This window comes from Bombina bombina, chromosome 5 (assembly GCF_027579735.1).
Source record: "Bombina bombina isolate aBomBom1 chromosome 5, aBomBom1.pri, whole genome shotgun sequence".
Classification (NCBI taxonomy): Eukaryota; Metazoa; Chordata; class Amphibia; order Anura; family Bombinatoridae; genus Bombina; species Bombina bombina.
The window spans coordinates 877,725,605-877,747,916 of NC_069503.1; the positions used below are offsets into that span (position 1 = coordinate 877,725,605).

General features: G+C 39.3%; 1 protein-coding gene across 1 annotated transcript in view; it reads left to right on the forward strand.

Annotated features, from left to right (window-relative positions):
* Nucleotides 1-22,312, forward strand: part of MCM4 (minichromosome maintenance complex component 4) — a 50,215-nt gene that overhangs the window by 22,186 nt on the left and 5,717 nt on the right. Inside the window, exons 8-14 of the mRNA XM_053715029.1 lie at nt 690-828; nt 2,177-2,397; nt 3,330-3,450; nt 3,581-3,840; nt 8,209-8,574; nt 20,880-21,007; nt 21,334-21,541. Coding sequence (XP_053571004.1) covers nt 690-828; nt 2,177-2,397; nt 3,330-3,450; nt 3,581-3,840; nt 8,209-8,574; nt 20,880-21,007; nt 21,334-21,541 — 1,443 coding nt within the window. The remainder of the gene's footprint in view (nt 1-689; nt 829-2,176; nt 2,398-3,329; nt 3,451-3,580; nt 3,841-8,208; nt 8,575-20,879; nt 21,008-21,333; nt 21,542-22,312) is intronic.

The following is a 22,312-nucleotide window of genomic DNA, read 5'->3' on the forward strand; positions in this document are numbered from 1 at the left end:
AGAATCTATTACCAACACCTAACTTTACCACTTCCTTGCTCTAACGTAGGCAAAGAGAATGACTAGGGTAGAGGGAAGGGAGGTGATGATTAACAGCTTTGCTTTGGTGCTCTTTGCTGCCTCCTGCAGGGCAGGAGTGATATTCCAAATAGTAATTAGATGATCCGTGGACTCATCGTGTCAAGAAAGAAATATTAAAGGGACAGTCTAGTCAAAATTAAACTTTCATGATTCAGATAGGGCATGCCATTTTAAACAACTTTCCAATTCACTTTTATCAACTTTGCTTTGGTTTCTTGGTATTCTTTGTTGAAAGCTAAACCTAAGTAGGCTCATATAGTAATTTCTAAGCCATTGAAGGCTGCCTTTTTAGCTCAGTGCATTTTGACAGTGAATTTTTCTTTTTTTTTTCTTTTTTTTACAATACAAATTCTGGAGTAGAGTGTCCCTTTTAATGGTATTAATCTGCTTAACTTGAAATTTTGTACAATTTTCACCTCTAAATTCATAGCTTAGTTTTGAGGAACTCATAGGAGGTAGAAATGATGCGGTTGATGAGATGGCGCCACTGGCAGCCTCCCAGATTCTGAATTTAACTTTATTTAATGTCTTGTTTGAAATGATTTTTCTAATAATTCTATGCTCGGCACACTAATGTTTTTTATGTAATGGTCATGTATATATTATAGGAAGTCATTCCAACTTTTGATATGGCCGCCAATGAGATCTTCTTTGAACGTTACCCTGACTCTATCCTTGAACACCAAATTCAAGTTAGGCCTTTCAATGCATTGAAGACCAGAAATATGAGAAGTTTAAACCCTGAAGGTATAATCACTTATCAAGATATTAGAAATAATGTGGAATTTTTTTATTGTATATTTGTAAATTCTGAACCCGTGCAGCAGTGTGTCTTCATAACTTAAATTTTTTAAGTAATCTAAAATGCAGAACTGCACAATAACAAAAGAGCATTTTAATGGACTTACAAAAAAGTTTTGCTTTCCAGTTTTTTTTTTAATTTGTTTTCAATATAAATTGAGTTACTTCAAATATGAAGAAAACAAATCACCTTAAAAGCAGTGTTTGTGTGACTTTACTTATTTGTACACATGCACACACTTTATATTTTATGCTTACCTTCTGAGGTTGTGTATATTTTAAGTTGGCAGCAAGGAACATTATTACTATTAGCTGAAGTTCACACTACTGACACTGCATAGCACAGCTCCTCTTGTCACAAGATGCTTTCTCTTAAAAGAATACAATTTAAATGTTAATTTCACTTTTAAATAGAAGCATTTTTGCAATATACTTCCATTATCTAACTTGCTTCTAGTAAGCTGCTATTTTTCTGGTCGCATAAGCAGGTATGCTGTGAAGGGCCCGTACGCCAGTATTTAAGCTCATAGAGCTGGCGGTGGTGTGTAATTGTGTCTAAAAAATGATTTTGTGTCAAATAAGACATGCTCACTCTGAGAAGGTATACTGTTTAAATGCTCGTGCACAGGCCCTCAATCTTGTGCTTATGCTGCTGAAAAACAGTAACTTTTTAATAAACATTTTTGGTAATGTAAGTATATTGTACAAATAGTTCTATTTAAAATTTTAGTTTTTAAAGATATTAAGTTTAAATTTTGATCTGTAGCGGGGGGGGGGGGCAGGAATATGAGCATACTTTAGTAAGCTAAGGAACATTCAAATGCCTTTTAGAATACTTGTTTCTAATTGCAAACATAAATGCATATAGAAGCAACTCCGTTAGGCATGTTTCTAGGCATATTAAAAGTATGGAATAAATTCTCAAAGGAAATGGAAAGTACAAATAGAAACCAAATTCAGCAATGACTAAAATTTGCTTATGATTGAGACATGGCATCCCAGGTACTTATTAGTATACTAAGCAGCTCACATGGGTTTATTAAAAAAAAAGCTGTGATCAATTATTACACAGGGGGGGAACACACACACAGTTTATTTCGGCACAGCTGCGGCGAAATAAAGGTACCTATTTTATTTTTAACTGATGAATGAAGGTTACCTTTTATTTTTGGTGATGGTAAATCCTTGCGTTTTTCTAAATGCTAGAATTTACCATCACTTTAACTTTAGTTGTGAAGTTTAACTTTAAAATGTCTGAGGTGATACTTTTATTTCAACTGCATTCTTTGTTCAGATATTGACCAGCTAATAACGATTGGAGGCATGGTCATCAGAACCTCTCAAATAATTCCCGAGATGCAGGAAGCATTCTTCAAATGCCAGGTGTGCTCCTTCAGTACTAGGGTGGAAATTGACCGTGGTCGCATTGCAGAACCATCAGTCTGTAAGCACTGCAACACAACCCACAGCATGGCTCTAATTCACAACCGCTCCATGTTTTCGGACAAGCAGATGGTAAGCTGGCAGTGTGTTTATTGTAAATTATTTTATGTCCTGACAGAATTACTGTTAACTGCTTTTACATAGCTTCCATTTTATAATCTTAATATAGCTGTATTAGTAACTTGGGATAGTAAATGTCTTATTTTATATAAAATGTTTAGCTATAAGTAATGGAAACAGCTTTGCAATCTATTTTCATTTATTTATTTTGTCCCATTTTCATTTAGTTTAGCTCTGGAAATTTTGGATGTTCTCTTTTTCAGAAAAGCACCCTAACGTTTCAAGGTTACCCCTGTTACGCATATTTCCCGAATTGACTTAAATGGATAACTGCAAAACAATGCATTTTATACTAATGTTATTACCATGACTAGCCTTATCTGCAGACTAACGCCCATAATGGCTTCTCCAAATAAGGCAAATGTTGATGGAGTTTGGCTAGTTACAAACGCAGTAAAAAGAAAAGCATTGAGACTTGGCTAATATGTTCTACAGCAACGCAAGGCTGACAAATTGCAAGATTACTATGATGTATCATAGAGTAATCTGACACTTAAACAATGACTATATTACTTCTAATGAATTTAATTTGCAATACAGCCAAACCTTTTAGGGTTGCTTTCACTATGCCAGTTCTGCATATCGCAAGCATGCCATTTCCTGAACTCTTCTTGGCTGGACCAGATATCTGACGACATCGTCTTTATCCCTTCAGATTTTCCAATTCCCATTAAACATTGCTGTCTGAGCATGTGAAAAAGCAATTTGTACAGTTGTAAGGAGTGCATTTACTGACAGTCAAAGGGTTTTCTGTCTTACTAGCTCCTAGAGGTTAACAATTCTCATGTAGTGAGGGAAAGTTAACTTTTATTAGTATGTTATACTTTTAGGAACCTTGTATACGTTCTACTGATTTATTTATTTTTTGGTTTGTTTTTATTCAGATCAAACTCCAGGAATCTCCTGAAGATATGCCAGCAGGTCAGACTCCCCATACAATTGTTTTGTATGGACACAATGATTTAGTTGACAAGGTGCAGCCTGGAGACAGAGTGAATATAACAGGTAATCTGAATTTAAAAAAAATAATAATAAATAAATTATATATGATGTGGTTTTGAAAACTGCTTTAAGCTGCTATTAGTTTCTTGCCTGGCATAACTGAGATTTATTCTAAACAATTCTTCATTAACAGGGATTTACAGAGCAGTACCAATACGTGTAAACCCAAGGGTTAGAAATGTGAAGTCTGTTTACAAGACTCATATTGATGTAATTCATTACCGGAAAACTGATTCCAAACGCCTGCATGGGATTGATGAGGACTCGGAGCAGAAGCTGTTTACTGAAGAACGAGTGGCAATGTTAAAGGATCTGGCTGCTAAACCAGATATTTATGAGAGACTTGCTTCAGCTCTTGCCCCAAGTATTTATGAACATGAAGACATTAAAAAGGTACTGCTCGTTTTTAATTACATAACTGATTTTAATTATACTGCTAACATGAGGTGTGATCTTTTCAAAAAAGTTTTAAAGGGACACAATTTGTTTAACCCCTGCAAAAGGGGTTGCACACCTAGGTAAAGACTTAGCTCAACAAATCTGGTATTTTGTGGCCATATGCCTTTTGGTTCATCTAGCTCCCAATAGCATATTGCTGCTCCCGCACTTTACCTATGGTTGCAAGAAAGTTTGTGAACCCTTTGGATACCTGGATTTCCTCATTGATTACTCAAAAATCTGATCTTCATCTAATTCTTAATTACAAACACAATTTGACTAAAATGCGCACACTTTTTTTTTTTTTTTCTGTTAAAGACATTGCGTATTTACAGTGCGGGGGGGTGAATCTGTGTTAACGGCTTCTGCTAAAGCTATTTGTAATCACGTTTGAATAAACACCTTGCACCAAATGGAAGTATGTGTCAACTGCCACTAGCTAAGATGGTGGTGGTTAGACCTCGGTTTGTGATGGATCAGAGAGATGGGAGGCTAAGCGGGTGGGATGAAAAATAAGTGAAAGAAAAGTGGCACTTAAGGAGCACTCAACAACAAATCTAATATAGGTATAAGGGGAAATGGGAAAACATTTCAGGTTAATATAAAACTTAACCTTTAATATTGTTAATTAAGAATTAAAAAAAAATCATGTGGATGTAGGTGCGATAAAACTTAAATTAAAAATACCACAAGGATATGAGTCCCAACAGCCTATAGAGATATATATAGAAAAAAATGAAATGTCACATTAAATCTGAGTAACCACAAATGCAGGTAGCCCTGATAGCCAGGTGACAAGCAACTCCACAAAATTAACTAAGGCTAGAGGATGATCCTCTCACAATTATTGCTAACTAAGTTGTATACTTGTTAGAGCTGGTATTATCAGGGTGGTCCCTGTGTCAATTTGCCAGAGATAAGTTAGAAATCAAGTTAGGTTTCATATTTACAAAAGGCTGAGGGGAATAAAATGAAATGGAAAAACGCCTGATGCGCATTTCGCCTATATGGATTTGTCAAAGACTAAGAAGGTGGGATCCCTACATTGCAGTATAACATTAAATTTGTTTAAGAAGATGGTGGTAAGCAGTGTGGGAGGGGAGAGCTTTCTGGGATAAATCAGGGAGCTAGGTGGAAGGGTAATACATACAATATTACCATTGCCAGATAACACCTTCACTGCTGCTCCCTTTTTTTTTTTTTTTTTTCTTTTTTTTTTTGTGGATTGTTATGCTGACAGCATTGTGATCCACTGTTTATAATGTTGAGAACAAAAAAAATTGATGGGTAAATTTTAGGGCTGCAACTAACTATTATTTTCATAATCGATTAATCGGCCGATTATTTTTTCGACTAATCGGATAAAAAAAGAATCAATAATTGTTTCCTATATTTTAAATAAAATCCACATACTGAGTGTTACAAATATAAACTTCAGACTAAAACTTTACATTAACACAACTGTTTGTCCAATTTTTAAGCAGCAGAGCACAGTTTTATAATTAAACAAAACAAAACCACAAACTGTTTGAAAAGAGGTAGAACTAGAAAGAGACTATCACTGTTAATAACATTCTGTTATTCACTCTTTCAGAAACTTTGCATTGAAATGCAAAAATCTCAACATGTCCACATGCTTCTGGCTAAGGCTGGTTCTCTGTTTACAGCTATATTTCCTGCAGCAGAGAAAAGGCTCTAAGATGGTGTTGAGGTGCTTGAGATGTATAAGTAGGGTTTTGCCAATTTCACCAAAGTTGGATATTTATCTTTGTTAGCTCTTCACCAATGCAAAGGGGTTTTCACCTTGGCAAGGGGCCTCTCAATAAAGTAACCCTTGACTACATTCTTACATAAAAAATATCTTGAATATCTATATGCAATGGTAAATAACCAGCTATAATGTTAGGGGGAAATATCTAGTCCGCTCTAAAAATAACAGATATATACATATAGGTTGAATCTGGTACATATTATCACAATATATTAATATAAGAAAACAATAAAAAACAAATCAAACGCACTAAGGACTGTATATCAATAACAGGACAAAGCCTTTCACATTTATTTTTACAGTACATATAATCAGCAATAACAAGCAATACGCTAATAATTGTGCAAACAGATAATAGTGCACATCAATTTAAATAACTCCCATCAGTCTAGGGGCTAGGTGTAAATAACAAGCTCAGCACTATATTATGCAAAGCATAGTTCCAAATCACCTGATTTAATATAAACAATCCAAATGATGACTATTAAATCTGGGTTGCACATAAACCTGTGGTAGTTGTAAACGTATACTGTCCTGAAAAAGTGAAAAGTAGACGTCTGTAGACATCCTTTAGGCTAAGGACATAACCATAAAACAATACAATATGCAGGAGTTCATTGGAGTGAAGCAGCTGGTGTTGTGCACAGACCAACTAATTGCAAACCAACTAATCGATTATGAGATTCGTTGACAACTATTTTCATAATCGATTATGACGATTAGTTGTTGCAGCTCTAGTAAATTTGAAAGTTGCTTAAAATTGCATGCTCTATCTGAATCATGAAAGTTTAATTTGACTAGACTTTTCCTTTAAGACAACAGTGGTTTCCTTTCTTTCATGTAATTGGCAAGAGTCCATGAGCTAGTGACGTATGGGATATACAATACTACCAGGAGGGGCAAAGTTTCCCAAACCTCAAAATGCCTATAAATACACCCCCTCACCACACCCACAATTCAGTTTTACAAACTTTGCCTCCTATGGAGATGGTGAAGTAAGTTTGTGCTAGATTTCTACGTTGATATGCGCTTCTCAGCATTGTTGAAGCCCGATTCCTCTGAGTACAGCGAATGTCAGAGGGACGTGAAGGGAGTATCACTTATTGAATACGATGATTTCCCTAACGGGGGGTCTATTTCATAGGTTCTCTGTTATCGGTCGTAGAGATTCATCTCCTACTTCCCTTTTCAGATCGACAATATACTCTCAATTTACCATTACCTCTACTGATAACTGTTTCAGTACTGGTTTGGCTATCTGCTATATGTGGATGGGTGTCTTTTTTGGTAAGTATGTTTTTTATTACTTAAGACACCTCAGCTATGGTTTGGCACTTTATGCATTTATATAAAGTTCTAAATATATGTATTGTACTTATATTTGCCATGAGTCAGGTTCATGTATTTCCTTCTGCAGAGTAAATTAGAAAGTTGCTTAAAATTGCATGCTCTATCTGAATCATGAAAGTTTTATTTGACTAGACTTCCTTTAATACAACAGTGGTTTCCTTTTGTGATGTCCTTCCATGAACACCATTCTTATTTAGTATTTTTCTTATAGTGGACACATGAGCATAAACTTAATTTGTAGTTTTCTGGAGGTTGTTTTTCTATACTTAAATTTTTTAAAAAAAATACTGCACATCTTGTGCTGTGAACAGATGAAACGTAAGTTGAACTTTTTTGTCAAAAATGCAGAATGTTCTGTGTTGCGGTAAAAGGGCACTGCGTACCCAACACCAAAACCTCATCCCCCAACTGTTAAGCATGGTGGAGGGAGCATCATGGTTTGTGCTGCTCTTTTGACACCTTGTAGTCATTGAGGGAACAGTTCATTTAAGTGTATCATGACATTTTACAGGCTGTCAGGACAGCAGTCTGTGACCTCAAGCTAAACCGAGGTTGGGTGACGGAAGTCACAAGTAAATGAACTAAAGAATGGCTGAAAAAGATGATTTGTGTTTTGGAATGGCCAAGTCAGTCTTGACCTTAACCCAATTGAGATGGCATGACCTGAAGAAAGCTGTGCAATCAAGAGAACGCAGACATATTAATGAACTGAAACAGATTTATAGGGACGGAATGGTCTAAAATTCATCCTCAATAATATGCAAATCTTCTAACCAGACACAGGAAATGTTGGGAGATTGTTGCTGCTAAAGGAGTATCTGTTACTAAATCCAATAGTTCACTTTTTTTCAATCCTGCATTGTGAAAGATTACTCTGTCTTTTAAAAAATGTGTTGTTAGTTTAGTCAGATTGTGTTGTCTATAATGGTGACTTTAGATAATTAGACCACATTGCATAAGTAATGAATGCAGAAATCCAAATAAGGGTTCCCAAAAAAGTTTTTGCTTTTTTCCTTTAATGAGGTTAAAAAAAAAAAATTGGCTTAACCATTATCAGAAGTAAGTGTACAGTATTTCTATTAATATTGTCCATATTTTTTCATGTTAAAGATTGTAATCATGATGCATCATTAGTTCTATACGCATGAAGACCATAACATTCCAATTCATTAACTCTTATGTATTTTTTATGTTTTTTGCAGGGTATTCTACTACAGTTATTTGGTGGCACTCGCAAAGATTTCAGCAGTACTGGAAGAGGCAAATTCCGTGCTGAAGTAAACATATTGCTTTGTGGAGACCCAGGCACAAGTAAATCTCAGCTCTTACAATATGTGTATAATCTGGTGCCCAGGGGCCAGTACACATCAGGAAAAGGATCAAGTGCTGTTGGTTTAACAGCTTATGTGATGAAGGACCCAGAAACTAGACAGTTGGTTCTTCAAACTGGTGCTTTGGTTCTTAGTGACAATGGTATTTGCTGCATTGATGAGTTTGACAAAATGAATGAGAGCACCAGATCTGTGTTACATGAAGTAATGGAACAGCAGACTCTTTCTATAGCAAAAGTAAGTGCTCTTTATTTTAGCCTTTTTTGTTATTGGTAGTGATGTAGAAAAGTGTGCAGTTAATATGGATGACTTGTTCTTTCATAGATGTAAAGAGGAAAAAAAGTTGCCAGACAAACCTTTTGGAAATAAAAACGGATTAGAGACATACTATGGGTTCAGACAATGACACCACTTAGTAGTCTATTGATTTTGAATGTGAAATCTGTGTTACTACCACTCACAGTAATACAGAATAGTTTTACATTACTGTAGCTTGTATATTTTATCATTTCTTTTACAAGATATGACGAGTCCACGGATTTCATCCTTGTGGGATTTAACCTGCTAGCAGGCAGTGGCAGAGAGCACCACAGCTGAGCTGTATATATAGCTCCTCCCTTCCCTCCACCCCCAGTCATTCTCTTTGCCTGTGTTAGCGATAGGAAGAGGTAAAGTGAGGTGTTAGTTTAGATTCTTCAATCAAGAAGTTTTTTATTTTAAAATTGTGCCAGTGAGTACTATTTTTCTCAGGGAGAAATCGTCAGTCTATTACTTCCCAAAGGGAGTGGAGACATCTTATTTTCTGCCCTGATGTTGATGATCTTAGCAAACATTATCTAAGATCCATGATGGTTCCCACAACGCAGCTGAAGGTAGTGTATGTAAAATCTTCAGTGTGGAGAACGTTGTCTTGCTACAAGCAGCATTGAGGTATGTTAAGTCATTTGTTTCTGGGGAGACTTGATGCATCAGAACAGGCTGACATTTTTCACTATATGTAAGGAAATGGTGTACATGGAATCCCTTTATACTGATTTACAAAGTATGTAAATATATCTTTGAGGCTTATTCAAGGTCTGGGAGTTTTGCTTAAAGGTCCATTATACACCCCAAAAATATGGGCTATTTAAATAAAGCACCAACAGAATATCAAGTTTGTAATTGACATGTATTAGCAATTTTGCTGCTAAATCTCCTAAAAATGATTATAAAGTTTCTAATCCTCTCAGTGCATGAGAATACGAACGTAATCTCCACTAGCTTTAGAGCAAGGCTTTTTCTACACTCCCTATCTAGTGTCCTTTACAGCCAGCCCCCATGCTGGGGCTGTCTGTAATAGATAAGGCTGTCACAAATCCCCTCACCTCTCAGCGTTTCTCCCTGTCTGTTTACACGGGCACGATCTCACTCCCCCCTCTGGGACTCCCCCCTCTGTCCTCCCTGTAAACTAACACTCCCTATACCTTGCAGAGGGATATTTTGACAGTGGTATTCTATCAAGTTTACAGCAGCTTTTGTTTTGATTTTTGGACTTCTAAAATTCAATTGAAAACCTATTTGGATCTGATTTGAAATATCTTTTGTTAAAGGTTTTGTATTTTTTCAGTTAGCATATTAATGAAAAGTCTCTAAATTGTTGTTCAAATCAAGCTTTTAACTTACACAAATTAAATATGGCATTGGTTATCAGAATTTTCATTTATGATTACAATGAAGTGTTTGGGATATAAATGTTAATTATACAAATGCTCAAAAAGATATGAAATTACTAAGATGACACACTGCGTTAATATAAGGATAGAATACAAGTTAATATAGTTCAAGTTAAATAAATGTTGCTTTATTTTTGCCATCATATTACAAGTTGAAAGTGTTACCACTCAATTGAAAATCTAGTGCGTGCTAACATCTGAAAGTCGTCTACCATGGGTGCGTTATAGTCCTATCATAAGGGACTTTCTGTGGGGTCTCACTGAAAACATTATGTCGACTATCTCTAAAGCTCTAAGGTGAAGGTGAACTAAACCTCTGCTCAAATAGTGAGCTTAGTTATATACAATGGTGTTGAATTGAACTTTAAGCTAAAAATACTGCACATATGGACTTCATGTCGATGGGCAAGCTGTATGGGAATGGAAAAGAAGAGCTCCTTTGTCCCATTTCTGCATTAACAGTTAAAATACAGAGCTCCGCCGCCTGCTTTACAGATAATACAATATGAATATTTATGAGGAGGCAGAAGAGTGGGAGTAGCTGCAGGGTCGGAGCTCTGAATGTTGCCGAGGTGCAGATTAAAACGGCTGGCTTAGGGGAAACCATTTCTTCTACAACATTTGGCTACCACCATTAATTACTTAGGGTGAATAAACTTTGCTGGTAACAGTCTGTTATTAATTGACATTAATATATAGTAAAATCCATAATTTATCTGCTATAAACTAAGATATCAGTGACATTTCTGTAAGAGATGTATACATTGTGCAAATGCAAACTTTCCATAAATTCTGAGATACGAATGATTCTCAAAACTAGTGACTTGCTAATGCAGATATTAGCTTTTTTAATGGAATAAAAACACAATGTACTTTTCACTTTGATATTTCACACACAGCTCTGTAAAACATCTCAGGATCATGTTTCACAGAGCTGTGAGTGAAATATTCCTCTTGTTTCTACAGAAAGCTTACCGGGAGGACAGAGGGGGGAGTGAGATCGTGCCAAGTATAAACAGTCAGGGAGAAACGGCTGAGAGAGGTGAGGGGATTTGTGACAGCCTTGTCTATTACACAGACAGCCCCAGCATGGGGGCTGGCAAAGGACACTAGATAGGGAGTGTAGAAAAAGCCTGGCTCTGAAGCTAGTGGAGATTACGTTCGTATTCTCATGCACTGAGAGGATTAGAAACTTTATAATCATTTTTAGGAGATTTAGCAGCAAAATTGCTAATACATGTCAATTACAAACTTGATAGTCTGTTGGTGCTTTATTTAAATAGCCTATATTTTTTGGGGTGTATAATGGCCCTTTAAGGGCTGTTAATTTTATCACTGGCCTGAGGGAGTACAGTGTTACGATGTTTCAGTGTATATAAGAGGGCACATGGCTTAATTTTTTCAGTGGATCGACATGTTTGTTTTTACTTGCGACCCATGCGGGTCTTAGTCAGGTTAGAGTTACGCCCACGGTGGACAGGGCCTATTTTCGTGCGCTCAGGACGCGCCGAATCTGGGACTCCGGTGGGGCCTAAGTTGTCTTGGCCTTAGAAGGGTCTTTAAAGCTTATCAGACAACAGCAGTGTTTTCCGTGGGCAGGTAGGCGCCACAGCTCTTGCAGGGGCCTAATTAAAGTTAATAAATAAATATCTGTTAAAATCGATATTATATTGTTTCTTACATATCTCAGCAAGTGGATGCAATACTGAGAGTATTTTGGGCACATTAAACTAATTTTTATTGCCACAAACAAGTTTTTTGAAGATATAAGAAAAATAGTTGCGCTTTTAAAATTTAAAGGCGCAGTACAGTTTTTTTTTTTTTTTTTGCATTAACATTTTTGCCTATAATTTGATTTCAGAGCTCAATATTTTAAGCAAATAACGACTATTGTTAATATTCCTAGTCTGTTTAACATGTCTGACACTGAGGAGGATACTCCTTGTTCTATGTGTTTAGATGCCACTGTTGAACCCCCCTCTGACTTTAAATGTAAAGCACAGATTTTATGTAAAGAAAATGTGTCTAAGGATGATTCTGAGGAGAAACAGGATATACTGCTAACTTCTCCCCAATCGTCACAACCTTTTACGCCCACCCAAGCGACGCCTGGTTCTTCAACCGCGTCTAATTAATTTACTCTGCATGATATGGCTGCAGTTATGTCAACTACCCTTACAGAGGTATTATCTAAGTTGCCAGTGTTACAGGGTAAACGCAGTAGGACAGAGGTCAATGTGAATACTGAGTCCTCTGATGCTTTGTTAGCTATTTCCGATGTACCCTCACAGGGATCTGAATTGGGGGATCAGGGAACTTCTGTCTGAGGGGCAACTTTCCGATTCGGGAAGTGCGTTACCTCAGACGGACTCGGACGTCATGTCCTTTAGTTTTAAGCTTGAATACCTCCGCCTGTTACTTTGGGAGGTTTTAGCGACTCTGGATGACTGTGACTCTATTGGTGGTACCACCAGAGAAATTGTGTAAGATGGACAAATACTTAGAGGTACCTGCTTACACTGATGTTTTTCCGGTTCCTAAGAGAATCTCTGAGATTATTAAGAGGGAATGGGACAGACCGGGTATCCTGTTCTCACCCTCTCCTAATTTCAAGAAAATGTATCCCATATCTGACACTGTTCGGGACAATTGGCAAACAGTCCCTAAGGTGGAAGGAGCTATATCTACCCTGGCTAAGCGTACAACTATTCCTATCGAGGACAGTTGTGCTTTTAAAGACCCTATGGATAATAAATTGGAGGGTCTTCTAAAGAAATAGTTTATTCATCAGGGTTTCCTTTTACAACCAACGGCCTGCATTGTACCAGTTACCACTGCGGCGGCCTACTGGTTTGATGCTTTAGAAGAGTCTCTTAAGACTGAGACTCCTTTAGATGATATTTTAGATAGAATTAAGGCTCTTAAGCTGGCTAATTCTTTTATTACAGATGCCGCCTTTCAGATTGCCAAGTTGGCGGCCAAGAATGCCGGATTTGTTATTTTAGAGCGTTATGGTTAAAATCTTGGTCTGCTGATATGTCATCTAAGTCAAAGCTTTTGGCTATTCCTTTCAAAGGGAAAACCCTATTCGGGCCTGACTTGAAAGAGATCATTTCTGACGTTACGGGAGGTAAGGTTCATCTCCTACCTCAGGATAGAACTGCTAAACTGAGGGGTAAACACAATTAATTTTCGTTCCTTTCGGAACTTTAAAGGAGTCCTCTCTTCCTCTTCTTCCGCCAAGCAGGAAGGGAATTTTGCTCAGGCCAAGTCCGTCTGGAGACCCAACCAGGCTTGGAACAAGGGTAAACAACCCAAGAAGCCCGCTGCTGCTACCAAAACAGCATGAAGGGGCGGCCCCTGATCCGGGACCGGATCTAGTAGGAGGCAGACTCTCTCTCTTTGCCCAGGCTTGGGTAAGAGATGTTCAGGATCCTTGGACACTGGAAATCGTGTCCCAAGGGTATCAGCTGGAATTCAAGAGTTCTCTCCCAAGGGGGAGGTTTCTTCTTTCACGATTGTCTGCAGACCAGACAAAAAGAGGCGTTCTTACGTTGTGTAAAAGACCTCTTTACTATGGGAGTAATTTGTCCCGTTCCAAGACTGGGACAGGGGTTTTACTTGAATCTTTTCGTGGTCCCCAAAAAAGAGGGCACATTTCGACCCATTTTAGATCTAAAGAGTCTAAACAAGTTTCTTCACAAAGGTTTTAGGGTCCCTTCTGGCGGTTCTCATGCCGTGGGGTATTGCAGTGGCGCCTTATCTGGACGATATTCTGATCCAGGCATCTTACCATCTGACAAAGTCTCATACAGACATGGTTCTGTCCTTTCTGAGGACTCACGGGTGGAAGGTGAATCTAGAAAAGAGTTCACTAATTCCACAGACCAAGGGTTCCCTTCCTGGGAACTCCAATAGATTCCATATCCATGAAAATTTTCTTGACAGAGGTCAGAAAGTTAAAGATTCTGAATACATGCCGAGCCCTTCAGTCCAATCCTTGGCCATCAGTGGCCCAGTGCATGGAGGTAATTGGATTGATGGTGGTGGCAATGGACATCATTCCGTTTGCTCGTTTTCATCTCAGACCACTACAGCTGAGCATGCTCACAGTGGAATGGAGATTATGCAAATTTGTCTCCTCAGATAGATCTGGATCAGGAGACAAGAGACTCTTCTTTGGTGGTTGTCTCAGGATCATCTGTCCCAAGGGACGTGCTTCCGCAGACCCTCATGGGTGATAGTGACGACGGACGCCAGCCTTCTAGGTTGGGGTGCAGTCTGGAATTCCCTGAAGGCTCAGGGTGTGTGGACTCAGTCGGAGTCCCTTCTTCCAATCAATATTCTGAAATTGAGAGCAATATTCAATGCGCTTCAGGCTTGGCCTCAGTTGGCTTCGGCCAAATTCATTCGCTTTCAGTCGGACATCACAACTGTGGCTTACATCAATCATCAGGGAGGAACAAGGAGTTCCTTAGCGATTACAGAAGTATCCAAGACAATTCGGTGGGCAGAGGCCCACTCTTGTTATCTGTCAGCAATCTACATCCCAGGAGTGGACAACTGGGAAGCGGACTTTTTAAGCAGACGGACGTTTCATCCAGGGGAGTGGGAACTCCATCCGGAGGTCTTTGCCACTCTGATCCTCAGATGGGGCAGATCGTAGTTGGATCTGATGGCATCTAGTCAGAATGCCAAGCTTCCAAGATACGGATACAGGTCAAGGGATCCTCGGGCCGAACTAATAGATGCCTTGGTCGTTCAACCTAGCTTATGTGTTTCCACCGTTTGCTCTCCTTCCCCGGGTGATTGCTCGGATCAAACAGGAGAGGGCTTCAGTAATTCTAATCGCGCCTGCATGGCCTTGCAGGACTTGGTATGCCGATCTAGTGGACATGTCCTCTCTGCTGCCGTGGAAGCTTCCATTGAGGCAGAACCTTCTCCACGAGGGCCGTTGCTTCCTAATGGGCATTCAAGAATGAAGCTTCTGTTGAGCAGATTTGCAAGGCTGCAACTTGGTCCTCTCTTCACACTTTTTCAAAGTTCTATAAATGTGACACTTTTGCTTCGGCTGGGGCCGCTTTTGGGAGAAAGGTTCTTCAAGCAGTGGTGCTTTCGGTTTAGGTTCCCTGTCTTGTCCCTCTCTTATCTGTGTACTCTAGCTTGGGTATTGATTCCCAATAGTAATTAGATGATCCGTGGACTCGTGTCATTAAAAAGAAAAGAAAATTTATTCTTACCTGATAAATTTATTTCTTTTTTTGACACGATGAGACCATGACCCGCCCTGTTATTGTTAGACAGGATGTTGGTTATTATAAACTTCAGACACCTCTGCAACTTGCTACTTCCTTTCTCTCCTTTACTTTGGTCGAATGACTGGGTTGGGAGAGAAGGGAGGTGATATTTAATAGCTTTGCTGTGGTGCTCTTTGCCACCTCCTGCTGGGCAGGAGTGATATTCCCAATAGTAATTAGATGATCCGTGGACTTGTGTCAAAAAAGAAATAAATTTATCAGGTAAGCATAAATTTTTTAGTGACGGGATATGCTAGCAAGAGGAACAGTAAGTCTGCTTTGCCCATGCTCAAAAGCAAAGTTCAAAACATGTCTGCTCTTATCTCCCTGAAGGCAGTGGCTACACCTGATAATTTCTGAAATGCTCATTTTTTTTTTCTTTCTAATGACATGGTGAGTCCACGGACCATCTCTAATTACTATTGGGAATATCACTACTGGCCAACAGGAGGAGGCAAAGAGCACCACATCAAAGCTGTTAAATATCACCTCCCTTCCCTCAAACCCTAGTCATTCTCTTTACCTACCTTAAAAGCAAAGTTTAGGTGTCTGAAAGAAGATTTTTCAATCAAGAGTTTATTTTGAAACAGAGCAAGTTTGTTCTGCTCCTTCCTGGGGTTTAGCCGTAGTCCATGTCAGTCTCTTCAGTAGAGCAGTGGTGGCTTTTAAGCAATTGGGAACTTGTGAGTTATAATCCCCACTGCGCCTCCCAAACAGTTGTTGCTGCCCTGTTTTGAAAGCCTGAGTAGGATTATTCAGTCTTTTTTGTTTTTCACACGTCCATGTGAGGAGGTGTGCCTGTCAAAGTGAGCTGCCCTGCTTGCCAGGCAGTATTGTTTTTAGGTAAGAGCCAAGTGCCTAATTTTATTTTCTTGGGTCAGGAGAATATGGCTCTTTTACAGTTTAATCTGTATGGGACCTTTTTTATTTTAATACAATCCTATTTAGGCTTAATGGCATTTATATGGGCAGTTATGCAGGCACTGGGGGCTTGAGGAGCTGATATGCTGCTGTTATGTGAGAGGTAACTCGTTATAGAGGCTCAGCTCCGGTTTAATTCCGGTCTTGGTGGTACGTGTTTTTTGTATGCTTTTATTATGTGACTGCTACAGGGAGGTATAATGGCGACCGGGAGTCAGTTTAGTCACACCTAGGATTAGGAGGGCGGGCTTTTCTGAGGCGGCAAGATAGTGTTGCGCACATCTGGTTTCTCCTTCTGTGCGATCTGTTATAGAGGGCTTCGTTGCGGCTCTGCTAGCAAGGATCTTATCTGCTAGTAGCCTGTTTGAGCAGCTCTGGGTCCGGATCGTTAAATCAGCAAGTACTGAGGTGAAGAGGCTGTCTGAGGTTGTTAGTGAGCAGCTGCTCTGCAGTTGTGTTTTTGAATATAAACTTTCCTTTTAAAATTTAAAGTGACGATAACGTGTTTTGTGTGTTTGGTTTTTTTTTTTTATAACTTTAGAATTAAATAAGGACATTTTTATTTAATTTGGGGATAAAGATGGATCAAGAAGCCCTGCAAAACATGACATGTAGCTTGTTTTGATTCCAATGTTGAACCACCAATCCCTTTTTGTTCCTCATGTATTGAGAGAACATTACAGTACAAGGATAGACTTTTTGATTCTGAGCCATAATCTAAGGAAGATGCTGTTCAGGAGTCTCCTGTTCAAGATATGCCACAGCATTCTCCTCAAGTGTCCCAAACCTTATCGTCCCCACATGCAGTGCCCTGTGCTTCCTCTCACACTCCAGTTGGAGTTACTTTGTAAGACATTGCTACTCACACATCCTCTGTGGTAACTAATGCGCTGTCTGCTTTTCTCATGCTGCAGGGAAAGCGCAAGAGGAAATATAAAGAATCAGTGAGTAAGGTTTCCGACATAGTCGTGGCTATTCTGAATGTTCTCTCCCAGAAATCTGAGGAGGAAGATACTTTGGTGGCATCTGAGGGTGAAATCTCAGTATAATTCCTCCTTCTGATGCTGAAGTTGTATCTTTCAGGTTTAAGCTAGAACACCTCAGTTTGTTACTTAAGGAGGTTTTGGCCATCTTGGACGATTCTGACATGACAGTCATAGTCAATCCTAAGAAGTCTAATAAGTTAAATAAATTCTTTGATGTACCTTCCACTGTGGAGGTTTTTCCTGTACCAGACAGATTATTGCTCGGGAATGGGAGAGACCTGGCTGGTATTCCCTTTTCTCCATCCCCAATTTTTAAGAAGGTTTCCAATAGCTGACTATCAAGGAGTCTTGGCAGGCGGTCCCTAAGGTGGAGGGGGCAATTTCCACTTTGGTTAAGAGAACCACTATCCCCATAGAGGATAGCTGTTTTTTTTAAGGATTCTATGGATAAGAAGTTGGAAGGGTTACTTAAAGATTTATGTACACCAGGGTTTACAATGGCAACCTGCAGTATGTATTGCTACCGACACCAGTGCGGCAGCATACTGATTTGATGCGTTGTCCGATTCTATTCAGATACCCCCCCTTGAAGAGACCCAGGATAGGATCAAGGCCTTAAAGTTGGCCAATTCCTTTTATTACGGATGCTTCCCTTCATGTTAAGTTGGGAGCAAAGATTTCTGGGTTTGCAGTACTGGCTCGCAGAGCTTTACGGTTGAAATCCTGGTCTGCGGATGTTTTTTCTAAGCTTTTGGCGATGCTCTACAAGGGTAAGACCATGTTTGGGCCGGGCTTGGCTGAAATTTATTTCAGACATCACAGGAGGAAAGGGTCATTTCCTCCCTCAGGATAAGAGGAATAAGCAGAAGGGACATCAGAGTAATTTTCGTTCCTTTCAGAACTTCAAGGGTAAAAATTCCTCTGCCAAGCAGGAACAGTCCAAGCCTTTCTGGAGGTCCAACCAGTCAAGGAACAAGGGGAAGCAATCTAAGAAGCCCGTTAGTGACTCAGTCAGCATGAAGGATCCGCCCCCGATCTGGGACCAGATCTGGTGAGGGGCAGACTTTCTTTCTTCGCTCAAGCCTGGGTTCGGGATGTGCCGGATCCTTGGGCGGTGGACATTCTGTCCCAGGGATACAAACTAGAGTTCAAAACCTTTCCTCCCAGGGGCAAGTTTTATGCTCTCAAGGTTATCTGTAGACCAGGTAAAAAGAGGCGTTCTTACACTGTGTCCGGGACCTTTCCAACCTAGGAGAGAGAGTTCCTGTTCCAATGCAGGAACAGGGTCTGGGATTCTACTCCAATCTGTGGTTCCCAAAAAAGAGGGAACCTTCAGACCAATTTTAGATCTCAAAAGTCTAAACAAGTTCCTCAGAGTACCGTCCTTCAAAATGGAAACTATTCGTTCCATTCTTCCCTTAGTTCAAGAGGGTCAATTCAAGACAACTGTAGATTTAAAGGATGCGTACCTACATGTTCCCATCCACAGGGATCATCACAAGTTTGAGTTTTGCCTCTCTAGACAAACACTTGGTTTGTGGCTCTTCCATTCGGCCTTGGCACAGCTCCCAGAATTTTCTCAAAGGTCCTGGGAGCCCTGTTGGTGGTGCTCTGTAGCGGGGCATTGCTGTGGCGCCTTATCTGGGCGGCATTCTGGTCCAGGCGCCTTTCTTTTCAACAAGCAAGATGTTATATTTTCTGCGTTCTCACGGATGGAAGGTGACTTTGTGAAAGAGTTCCTTGATTCCAGCTACAAGGGTAGTGTTCCTGGAAACCATAATAGATTCCTTTATCAATGAAATTATTTCTGATAGATGTCAGAAAATCTAAGATCCTTGACTCTCCTTGGCTCAATGTATGGAGGTGATCGTTCTGATGGTAGCTGCCATGGACATCATTCCGTTTGCCTGGTTCCATCTCAGACCTCTGCAGTTATGCATGCTCAGGCAATGGAACGGGGATTATGCAGACCTGTGACTAATCTCGGACTAATCTAATTGACTTTAATTATGTAACAAAAGTATTAGACAAGGGTGGAGCAGTTGATGTAGCATATCTAGATTTCAGCAAAGCATTTGACACCATCCCACACAACAAACTAATTCACAAACTGTATCTCCTTGGTCGTCTCTGCAAATTTATCTGGATCAGGCAACAAGAGACTCTCTTCCTTGGTGGTTGATTCAGGCTCGTAAACCTGTTACCGGAAAGATGTGGCGTAGATATCTGTATTGATGTGAATCCAGGGGTTACTCTTGGAGTAGCGTTAGATTTCCTAGGATTTTTTTTTTCTCCAGGAGGGTCTGGAGAAGGGATTATCTGCTACCTTGAAGGGTCAAATATCTGCCTTGTCTATTTTGTTGCATAAACGTCTGGTGGATGTACCAGACGTGCAATCTTGGAAAGTTTTTTTGTTTTGGCGTTGCAGTATGAATCCCCTTACCCTATTTTTCATTCGGATAAGGTTCTGCATACTAAGTTAGGTTTCCTTCCTAAAGTGGTTTCATATAGGAACATTAATCAAGAAATTGTTGTTCCTTATTTGTGTCCTAATCCTTCTCATAAAGAGCATCTGCTGCACAACCTAGATGTGGTGCGTGCGTTGAAGTACTATTTACAGACGACTAGGGATTTTCGCCAGTCTTCTGCTTTGTTCATTGTTTTCTCTGGGAAACGCAAGGGTCAGAAAGCTACAGCTACTATTCTTTTTTTGTGGCTGAAGACTATAATTCGTTTGTCCTATGAAACTGCTGGACAACAGCCTCCTGAGATAATCACGGCTCATTCCACGAGGGCTGTTTCCTCTTCCTGGGCATTCAAAAATGAAGCTTCTGTGGAAGATTTTGCAAGGCTGCAACTTGGTCCTCTCTACACATTTTCAAAATTCTATAAATTTGATACTTTTGCCTCGGCTTAGGCTTCTTTTGGGAGAAAGGTTCTTCAAGCAGTTTAGGTTCCCTGTTTTGTCCCTCCCCTATCTGTCCTCTAGCTTGGGTATTGATTCCCAATACTAATTAGATGATCCGTGGACTCACCGTTTCATTAGAAAGAAAACAGTATTTATGCTTACCTGGTACATTTATGTATTTCTTGACACAGTGAGTTCACGGCCTGCCCTGTTTAGACCGTTTTTTGTGTTATAAACCTCAGGCACCTCTGCACCTTACTTCCTTTCTCTCTTTTTTTTTTTTTCCCTTTTCTTTGGTCGAATGACTGGGGTTAGAGAGAAGGGAGGTGATACTTAACAGCTTTGCTATGGTGCTATTTGCCTCCTGCTGTCCAGGAGTGATATTCCCAATAGTAATTGGAGATGATCCGTGGACTCACCGTGTCAAGAAATAAATTTATCAGGTAAACATAACATAAGTTTTAACACAATTCGTAACATGTTTTTACTAAAGGCGCACTGTTTCATAGTCATTTCATTTTTACTTTAGTGGCCCTTTATATTGACCAGCCAGCTAACATTTAATCAGTCAGATGCTGTACCCATTAAATAGGTCCTGGGGAGAAGAATATATAATATGCACTTTCAGTTGAATGTACTTTTTAAAAAGGTTGTGTGTTAAACAGTTACTTTTGACCTGCAATTTAAACCAGCCCTATGCACACAATTTTGTTTTTAGGCTGGGATTATTTGTCAGCTCAATGCTCGCACATCAGTTTTAGCTGCAGCAAACCCAGTGGAGTCACAGTGGAACCCAAAGAAAACAACAATAGAGAACATTCAGCTTCCACATACACTTTTATCCAGGTATTATTTTTTTCCTCTTATCCATAATTATTCTTATGCCCTGCTAGACACCCCTTCTCCTCCCTTCCCTTCATACACAGTACCTCTGGATCAAGCTTTTAAAATATTTAACAATGGCATTATGCCTATTTGTTAAATTGGAAGTTTAGTGCTGTGGCATATTGGAGCTGGAGAGGCCAGTTGTTTTTATGATGATGTATAGTTGCTTTGTAAGTACCAAGGGATGAACATGTGTACCATCTTGTCATTCTTAGTGTTCTTTGGTGTGTGATTTAGATTTGTGCGGCATACTTTTAAATAGTGGTCTATATATTTTTTTTTTTTAGATTTGATCTAATTTTCTTGATGCTGGACCCGCAAGATGAAACCTATGACCGTCGACTGGCACACCACCTTGTAGCTTTGTACTACCAAAGTGAGGAACAAATGAAAGAAGAGCATTTAGACATGTCTATACTAAAAGACTACATTGCATATGCTCGTACTTATGTGAACCCCAGGCTTAGTGAGGAAGCTGGCCAAGCCCTTATTGAGGTTTGTACAAAACTGATATTTTTTACTTAGACACACTAAACCCAAACATTTTCTTTCAAGATTTGAGTAGATAATACAATTTTAAACAACATTCCAATTTACTTCTATTGTCTAATTTGTTTAATTCTTTAGATATCCTTTGTTGAAGAAATAGCAAAGCACATGGGTGAGCCAATCCTACAAAGGCATCTATCTATGTGCAGCAACCAATCAGCAGCTACTGGGCCTATCTAGATATGCTTTTAAGCAAAGTATTTCAAGAGAATGAAGCAAATTAGATAATAGAAGTAAATTAGAAAGTTGTTTACAATTGCATGCTCTTTCTAAAGCATGAAAGAAAAAAAATTGGTTTCATGTCCCTTTAAGCTGATTTTAAAGGAACCTGAAACCCCTATTATCTTTCTTGATTCAGAGCATATCATTTTAAACAAATTTCTAGTTTGTGTCTAAAACATCATTCTATTTGGTATCCTTGAGGGAACGAAAATGCACTTCTGGGAGCTTGCTGAACATATTGGGTAAGTCTGACAGAAGGAATATGTGCAGCCATCAATTGGCAGCTAGCTCCCATGAGTGCACTGGGGCTCCTGAAGCTACCTAGGTATTCTCAACAAGATACCAAGAGGGAGAAGCAAATTGATAATACAAGTGAATTGAAAATTTGCTTAAATGCATGCTCTGATTCAGAAGTATCATTTTGGCTTTCATAGCCCTTTAAGCCTGTGCTCTTAAGTTTTTTTTTTACTCAAGTGGTAGTGTGTTTTCCATGTA